This window comes from Osmia bicornis, unplaced genomic scaffold (assembly GCF_907164935.1).
Source record: "Osmia bicornis bicornis unplaced genomic scaffold, iOsmBic2.1, whole genome shotgun sequence".
NCBI classification, from domain to species: domain Eukaryota; kingdom Metazoa; phylum Arthropoda; class Insecta; order Hymenoptera; family Megachilidae; genus Osmia; species Osmia bicornis.
In genome coordinates, this window is record NW_025791072.1 from 44,766 (window position 1) to 54,628 (window position 9,863).

The 9,863-nt window shown below is 43.2% G+C and overlaps 1 protein-coding gene across 1 annotated transcript; it reads right to left on the reverse strand.

Moving 5' to 3' along the window:
* Positions 1-4,639: 4,639 nt before the first annotated feature.
* Positions 4,640-6,460, reverse strand: LOC123988677. Its single transcript, XM_046289429.1, has one exon. The coding sequence runs from the start codon at positions 6,458-6,460 to the stop codon at positions 4,640-4,642; it is 1,821 nt and encodes a 606-aa protein (XP_046145385.1).
* Between the last annotated feature and the right edge of the window lie 3,403 nt (positions 6,461-9,863).

A 9,863-nucleotide genomic window follows, 5' to 3' on the forward strand; every position in this document is an offset into this window, starting at 1 on the left:
TAATTAAACTCCTCATACCATAGTCAGTTTAAATGATGCAGTTCCATTAAACCCCCTTTAATACCGATTAATAGAAAAGTCATATAGGTGCTAAACCAAGCCAGACACTCCTATAAGAAAGTCATATGAGATCCACGGTCAAGAAATTCAAAGAATTTAAGAAACCATAACGCATATATGTATGTATAGAAAACCATATAGACATTGTATCATGCAGGACGGACTACCGCAGCGTATGCCTCCCTGAGCACCAGCCGTATTAACCAATACTGAACTAACACTATCCAAATCAGAATCAAAATCAGAATCAGAATTGTAATTAAGAAAGGGTAATTAATGTACAAAAGATTGCATAAAGTACCGTAAGTATTCAAAATACACAGATTCACAACTGTCACAGCTGCGCTGGAATTGAATTAAACATAGTATGCAAAACATTATCCTGAGGGGGGGTACGAAGAGCTACAAAAGAGCAGTGAATAATATTATAGGAACATGGAACGTAAAACGTAACACTCAATTGAAGAAGAAGTCACTGAAACATGTCAAGTGACCAAGAATAAAAATAAGAAAAGAATAAGGATAGTGAATAGTGAACGGCGCACAATAAACCAATAAACCAATAAACCAATGTCGTTACACGTCATTCATATCCAAATTGCTAAAGGATATATGATACATCTTAAAGTCTACAATTAATTGAAAATGCCTGGGAGCTCAAACACCCCCCGAAAGCTTAGAAACAATGCATGATACTACAAGAGGAACTAAGGAGCTAAGAACTAAGGAACAAGAAACCAGAATCAGAATCAAACCCACCCTTAAAATATGCAAAGGGATTATAAACGCAATATACGCATATGATATAAACTCATTAATCCATCCAATCCAGATAGACTCTTCTAAATTCCATAATACAAGAACCATTAAACTAAGTCAAATAAATATAACCGCAAATATAATTGCATATATAATCATCACAGATATAACCACAGCTATAATCACAGCAGGTAAAATAAAGCAGATACATATTAATAATCTGTATCAAGTAATTTAATTCAATGCAATTCGATATGCCATATGCCATTGTTAATTACTCTGTACATTTACTTACTCAATTATAATAATATAATGGAATAGAAAGTTAGGAAGTTATATAATAATAATGCAATACAATACAATTTAATACAGAATACTGGTTAAGTATAGCCTAACATAGCTAACTAATATAGCTGAATAACTGGACACAATCCAAGGTCTAAAATAATAATATTATAATATAACATATAATATATTCAATGCCTAAAATGGTCACAGATTGAACGCAGGCTGAACGCAATTGAACGTAGATTGAACGTAGCTTGGATGTAATAACATTAATAACATAAATAAAATAATACAATATGATCATGGTATAATACAATACAATAACAATACTATAATACAATATTATAACATAATACAATATAACATAATATAATATAACATAATACAGCATATAATATATAATATATAATAGTAAGTAATATAAATGCACCGAATGCATAAAATGCACCAAACGGAGCTAATGATACCACATTAACAAATACACTGCAATTACACTACAATACGATACCTCCGAGCGTAGCACATTAGTACGCGCACTGTGACAGCAATCACATCCGCACGAATAAATACAAAATTTAAATTAGAAAATTCAAAATTCAATAATTTCAATAAATTCAATTGACACTTATCACTTAACACTTCGTATCACATCACATCATAGATGACCGATGACCATGTAAACGTCAACTAAGATAGGAAACCGGGCGAAGTAAAATAAAGAGCGCGACCATAAACCATAAAGAACATAGATACCTAGTGTTCGAATTCACTAGTCCATACCATAATGATTATCGACCATCAAATTAACCACCAAATCATCAAATTAATCAACTAATTATACAGAATATATAAACGTTCAAAAGCGAAAAGCGGAAATAAAAGCGAAAATACTTCAACAACTTTCAATAAATCACCGCTGTGAGGTTGCGGGTTGATGGATTTCCTCGGAAAGTGTCTTGTGGAAGGCCGAATGGTTTTGGGTGTAATATGGAAATAAATGCACGCACAATTCAAAAAGCTTTGTTTTCGCACTAATTCACCTTTAAGAATAATTTATTGAATGCTAATAACGGTGCACAGTTCAATAAGGCTTTATGAGACCGGATTAAAGATCTAATCACTAAACAAAAAAATCGGTTTTGATTTTATAATCGGCTTGTTCGTTTCGCTTCGGTTGCTCACTAGGTCACTAGGTGATAATAATAAAGGATAAGTGACGAGCGCGGTTAAATACAACAGGTTCGGCTGTTGTCGTGACGAGGGGGGGGGGACGGGCGAGACATTCGGGAGACGGCGAAGTGTTTGAAATTTCTATGTTATCCGAAATACAATATGAGCCGGTTACGGCAACGGGATTTTCAAAAGAGAGAAACCGTGATCCCGAACATTCCGCCCGCCTCGAAGGGATACCTTCGAAGTACCCTTCGGGAAACACAACTTAAACTATAATTGAACGCATAATATAACAATAGATTACGAAGAATAATATAAAGAAACGGAGACAATCAGTGGAGAAATTTATTGAGATTCGGCGCGGGGTTGAGCCTCTTTTCGGACGCCGCCCGCCGTGTTCCCTTGCAGTGTTTCCTCCTCGTTGATATCGACGGGGAGAAAGCACAGCTTGGTAATGGGTCGTGAATATGTGGAGCGACTAGTCTTGACGGTCACTACGCGGGTCAAGCCAGCGTCACCGGGATGGCAGGCGACAATACGACCTAGCTCCCACTGGCAAGGAGGCGCCAAAGGGTTACGGAGCAGAACAACGCGCCCGACCTTAGCTAAACGTTGAGCTACACGCCATTTCGGACGCTGCTGGAGAGTATGCAAATAATCGCGCGACCAGCACCTCCAGAAATTTTCCGCGATACGCTGTACGAGTTGCCACCGCGACAAACGATTTTCGTTCACCTCTAATAGGCTGGGTTCAGGAATCGCTATTAACGGGGCTCCTATTAAAAAATGGCCGGGAGTAAGCGCATTATAGTCATCGACGTGTTCGGAACCGCCAGCGATGGGACGAGAATTTAATGAAGCTTCGATACGGCATAGAAGCGTGGTCATCTCTTCAATGGTGAGAATATGATTTCCTACACATCGTTTAAAGTGGTGTTTTACTCTGCGTACTCCTGCCTCCCACAATCCGCCGAAATGAGGCAAAGCAGGTGGCAAGAAGTGCCAATTTACAGATTCGGTTGCCATTCGGTTTAAAAAATTAGGATCCTGGATTGCTTGACGATGAGCAGCGGAGAGCTCGCGGTCTGCCCCTTGAAAGGTCGTGCCGTTATCCGAATACATGGAATGCGGGAGCCCACGTCTCGCGGTAAAACGATGAAAGGCAGCGATAAATGCGGCGAATCCATAGTCGTGCACGAGCTCAAGATGTATGGCCTTTGCGGCCATGCACACGAACAAGGCAATATAGGCCTTGTGGGACTTATGCCCACGACCGGACGTCTCGCGCACAAGTATGGGTCCCGCGTAATCAATTCCGGTGTGCACGAAAGCGCGAATGGTGCGATTGATGCGGACTGACGGTAACGATCCCATGAGCTCCGTAGTGATGCTCACCTTTTCTCGAGCGCAAGGCACGCAACGATATAATACCGATCGGACGGTAGTACGTGCACGGAGAATCCAATACTCGTCGCGGAGCGATGCGAGTGTGAGAGACGGTCCAGCGTGAAGAGTTCGCATATGGTGGTGCGTAATTAGAAGTGTAAGGATCTTGTGAGAGCGGAGCACAATGGGATGAGTGGTTTTGTATGGTAGTCGCGCTTTCTCAAGGCGCCCTCCAACTCGAATTAGCTGATGAGAGTCCATGAAAGGGTTGAGTGATGCCAATGGACTAGATTTAGATACTTTCTCTCCACGAGTAAGGAGTGCGATCTCGTCGGGAAACGAATCAATTTGGAGAGCACGTAGTAAATAGTTTTTTGCGGATTGAATTTCGAACTGACGCAAGCAACTTGGATTGCAAGCAGAAAGATCATGCTCGTTTGCACTAGACGTATGACGAAGACGGGAACGAATTTTCAAGATGAAACGGAAGATGTATGCGCAGACTCGGAGTAATTTCGGCCATGAAGAAAATCGAGAGGCCCATGGACAAGTTGCACCAGGTATTAAGGTGCATACCGTGCCGACACGACGTTGCTCTGGAAGTTGGGAAAGCGATGGTTCGGATGGTTGAGCTGGCCATTCGGATGGGGTTAAGCGGAGCCAAGCGGGACCTTCCCACCATAGCCGATGAGTTTGAAGATCTGATGGAAGCAGACCACGTGAAGCGCAGTCGGCAGGATTTTCTTTAGAAGGAACGTGATGCCATATCTCAGAGGGGAACTTCTGTTGGATTTCGGACACACGGTTTGCTACAAACGTTTGCCAGCGCGAAGGAGGCTGCCGTAGCCACGACAAGGTAATAGTGGAGTCGGTCCAGCAATGACATTCAATATTTTCGAACGGAAGAGCTGAGCAAACTGTTAACATAAGGCGGGAAAGTAATAGCGCGGCGAGAAGCTCTAAGCGTGGGATGCTAACGGTTTTGAGGGGGGCTACTCTCGATTTCGCCATGAGAAGCGAAATGGAAGGAAACGGATCGATCTACGGAGACAAGACGACAGTAAACTACGGCGGCATACGCAAGACTAGAGGCGTCTGCGAAACCGTGCAACGAGTATTGGAGTGTGTCAGAGTACTGTTGTGTCCATCGAGGGATTGCAACGCTAGTCAACGATGCTAAAGTGGAATAGAAATGCGTCCATTCGTGAAGCAGAGCAGACGGCACTTCTTCGTCCCATCCGCATTTCAACGACCACAATTTTTGCATTATGATTTTGGCGGTAATTACGACTGGGGCTACGAGACCGAGAGGATCATATAAGCGAGCGATTGCAGATAATATTGCTCTTTTGGACCGACCGGCCTTTTGCTGTTCGTGGACTCGAAACCGTAGAGTATCGGATTCGGGATTCCAAAATATTCCCAAGACTTTTAAGGAGTCATCGTCTTTAAAAGGTTTTTCATAGGCAAGGCCGTGATCAGCGGGATCGATTCCTTCTAATAGTGGCTGGCAATTACTGGCCCATTTTCGCAAGCGGAAGCCGCCCTTCTGCAGAAGTTGAACTAATTGTTCGCGTGTGAGGAGCGTGAGATGGCGATCGTCAGCTCCGAATATGAAGTCATCGACATACATTTGTCGATTCAGGACTGAAATAGCCAAAGGATACGAGGAGCCTTCGTCCTCGCCGAGTTGCTTGAGAACGCGTTGCGCAAGATAAGCGGCTGGCGCTGTTCCGTAAGTCACAGTGCACAATTGATATTCTGAGATGGGATCGGTGGGAGTATCGCGCCACAATATGGTTTGAAAATCTCTGTCACGAGGATCGATCAGAATTTGCCGATACATTTTGGTACTGTCCGCTATGTATACGTACCGAAAATGGCGCCTGCGAAGCAAAATGGATGGAAGATCGTTTGGCAATTTCGGCCCGATCATTAAACAATCGTTTAGTGATTTTCCAGTAGAAGTGCGACTGGAGGCATTGAAAACAACGCGGAGCGGAGTAGTGTTGCTGTCGGCTTTGTAGACGGCGTGATGAGGAATGTAATATCGAGGGGTGGACATGATGTTACTCCGGTTAATTGGCTCCATATGATGGAGATGCAAATATTCTGTCATGAAATCGCGGTAGGAGGCATACTGATTAGGATCGCGAGACAGTCGGCGTTCGAGACTAGTGAAGCGAGAGAGTGCGGATGAGCGAGAATCTCCAAGTTCTGTCAAAGGATCGCTGTTAAAGGGAAGACGGACGACGTAACGTCCGCTTGGAGCGCGGTAGTGAGTAGCCGTGAAATGCGCCTCACACTGATTCTCCTCTGGAGTAGAATAGGGCGAAGAGGGAAGTTCTTCGACTTCCCAAAAACGCCGAAGATCGTCGTTTAGTGTGTCCTCTGCGATGACATGTTGGGTTGGAACGGATGACGGTTGGACGGACTGTGAAACAGGACCGGACAAAATCCAACCCAGACTCGTTTTCTGAGCGATAGGCTGATTGGCGAACCCTTTACGCACGCCTTCAAGAACTAAGGATCCATAAAGATCCGCGCCAATTAATAAATCGATCGGATCGGAGCTCATAGGATCGTTATCGGCTAGATTCAAATGCGCAATATGGGCCCAGTGACCGGATGAATCTATTCGTTGCGGAGAGTAATTTGTGAGCGATTTCAGAACGATCGCGGTTGTGGAGAACACCGGTTGAGAAGCCTCAGCGTGAGAGAACGTGACGTGAACAGAATGATGCGCGTTCAAGCCGGTTTCCCCTACTCCAGCTATACGGATAGCACGACGCATTTTTGTCAATCGCAATATTTGCACTAAATTTTCGGTAATAATAGTGATAGCGGAGCCCTGATCCAATAAAGCGCGAGCGCGTATAAATTGACCGGTAGGAGAGTATATTCGGACGCGCGCGGTTGCGAGTAAGACGGGATGAACGACTGATGTCAATTTCGAAGTTACGTGGTTCGCGGGTTGTGCGTCGGTAAGATCACTGTCTTCATTAGACACCAAGTGAGTCGCGGTATTCGCGTCGGTAACAATATTATTTGTCTTTGATGACGTAGCGGAGTCGTTAGGGTTCGAACGCGCGGAGTCGGTGAAATGTAACAACGTATGGTGTTTTTTGTTACACTGTTTACATGATCGAGCGCTTGTACAGTCCTTGACGTGGTGTTTAGCGCTGAAACAATTGACGCACCGTTTGAAATTTTTTATCACGTATACCTTTGCGACGGTGTTTGATTTTGAAATTGATCGCACTGGTAAATAAGGTGATTTGCGGACGAAACGGTTGCTGTATGCGACGGAAGACCTCGTGAATTTTCTTGTGTCACGGAATGAGACGGACCGCCTTTGGCGCGTTCGGATTTAAAACTTAAATTTGAGATGAGTTTACCCTTTAAGATAGGTGCTTGAGGTAATGATTCTAATGCACGAATACGAGTTTTAAGAAAAAGGTTAAGCTGTTCAAAAGACGGGTACTCTAAACTATCACCAAGCTGAATTTCCCAAGCTTTTCTTGTGGTGGGATCAAGTTTTTGAGTTACGAGATAAACTAGCATGTCGTCCCATTCCTTTACCGGGCGGCCAAGATTTAAAAGCGCTTGAACAGAACCGTTGACCTTGTCGCTGAGATCGCGAAGGTTCGTAAATGTTTCGGAAATAACGGCAGGCAAATTATGTAGCGCATGAAGATGAAACGAAATTAAACGGCGCTTATTTTCATTTATGATTAGAGAGGTAAACTTATCTCGAAAGGTCTCCCATTTGTCGAGGCTGCCGTCGAAATTGGGTAGGCGTAATTTCGGCAATCGGGATGAGTTCCTATCCTGGTTGTCGGATGCAGCTGCAGCGGAAGGGTTGGTTGAGGCTGCTCGGCATTGGAGATTATCTCGGCCATGAAGTCCGCGGCTTCGTTGAAGGCTCCTTCACACTGGAGGAAACGTCCTTCGGTGAAGTACGGGTGGAGGCTCTGCACCTTAGGGTCAGCTCGTGCAAGAATGTCTGCATCCAGCTCCTGGCATTTGGCGTAACTTTCCTTAAGGTTGCTCAGGCGTTGGCGAGTAACGGCTACGGTCATTTTGGCTTGACCTAGCTTTTTAAAATTTGCCAGTGCCCTTTTGATGGAGCCCATATACTGGCTTTGTTTCGCGATGAAGTCGTCTAGATTCGACATCTTGTCCTTGGCGTTCGGCGGTTACGACGGGTGCGATCCGGAAATTTGAATTTTCTTTCCTTTGGAAATCCGGCACGAAGGACCAATCTGAGGTTGCGGGTTGATGGATTTCCTCGGAAAGTGTCTTGTGGAAGGCCGAATGGTTTTGGGTGTAATATGGAAATAAATGCACGCACAATTCGAAAAGCTTTGTTTTCGCACTAATTCACCTTTAAGAATAATTTATTGAATGCTAATAACGGTGCACAGTTCAATAAGGCTTTATGAGACCGGATTAAAGATCTAATCACTAAACAAAGAAATCGGTTTTGATTTTATAATCGGCTTGTTCGTTTCGCTTCGGTTGCTCACTAGGTCACTAGGTGATAATAACAAAGGATAAGTGACGAGCGCGGGTAAATACAACAGGTTCGGCTGTTGTCGTGACGAGGGGGGTGGAGACGGGCGAGACATTCGGGAGACGGCGAAGTGTTTGAAATTTCTATGTTATCCGAAATACAATATGAGCCGGTTATGGCAACGGGATTTTCAAAAGAGAGAAACCGTGATCCCGAACAACCGCGATGAAAACCAGAAGTAAGCTACCTACGAAAGATAACGATAGCAAAACGCATCGTAATAAGTAAAGAATGCAATACTGCCCGAAGATAAGCCGTAAAGCTATCTCTAGTCGGTAACCAACCGCAGGCACCGGAGATATTACCAACCGCAAATATTCCATCCACCACATAATACTCGGGCGCTCGCTCCGTAACGGTTCCGTAACTGTTATCCACAGACCAATTATCTGCCGCGCAGCAATTACCTACCGCGCGCCAGTTACCCGGTACACACAGTTATCGACTGCAAAACCATCCATCGTGCAGCCGCGCAATCCTAGGAATCCATACTTACCATCAAACTTATCATCAAAGATAAGTCTGATATACAGTACTTTTACGAAGGTATAAAGCACACGAACATCAAATCAAGCTTCCAGACAGATCAAGATGGAGGATAAATCAGTTAGTAAAATCAATACTACGGTTATTTATTATATATAAATATGAATCATACGTTTGTAATAGGGTGGAATGAAATAAATATAAATTACATATAAATTACAAATTACAAACAAAAAGGAAAAATATAATGAAATCAAATGAATCAACCCGAATAAGATCCACAGATTGCGCAGATTGCCGGACACACTGTATTACTACATATCGCGCCGCGGAAAACAGGTTATACAAAACAATAGAACAACAGAACAACAGAATCAACGGAATTTGGAATCGCCACAGGACGAAGGGCCGAATAAATAACTAGAATAAAACATTTAACTTAGACAAAATCAACCAGTAAAGTCAAACAACGTCAACAACGCATGCGATCAGGAAAGTCCCGTGAGCCCAATAAAAACAACTCTCGGTCAAATAATATTAGTTAGTAAAATAAAATAATAAATCAATGAAACTAGAATAAATCATGGTACCAGGCAACTAGCAGAAATGAAATATGAAGCAAAAATGAATCAACAAATCAAGAAAAATCGAATCAGATCAATGTATAGCTTTAATCAATCAACATCAAAATAAAGGAATGAATGAATAATAAATGAATGAATGTACATAAACTGAATGCAAGTAATACAGCTAAGAATATTCACAAATTGGGAACTGCAGAAAGTGTGTATCGCGCAACATACGTAACCAACATAACCGACATACATAGCCGACATAATAATGTAATGAAATGTAATATAATGTAAAATAATAAATACAGCAAATGAGTTATATTCCAACTAAATATAACCGTAGGCCTTATTGGCTCAATCCCCCCTACTTTATAAATTATAGATTATACGGTTATAAGTCATAGTGTTCGAAAATGCGTTGATTTCAACCGTCGCCGCACGAATCGCGGCAGCACTCTTCAGCGCGACCGGCAGCCACCTTGGATGCCGGTCAGGCTGACCAATCACCGAGCTTGACGTCACCGGGAAGAAGCCAACGGCTCTTGCTACGACGAAGCCGGTGG

What these genes read in the sequence shown, in the direction of transcription:
- LOC123988677 (XM_046289429.1), bottom strand. Translation starts at nt 6,460, where the DNA reads ATGCGTCGTGCTATCCGTATAGCTGGAGTAGGGGAAACCGGCTTGAAC.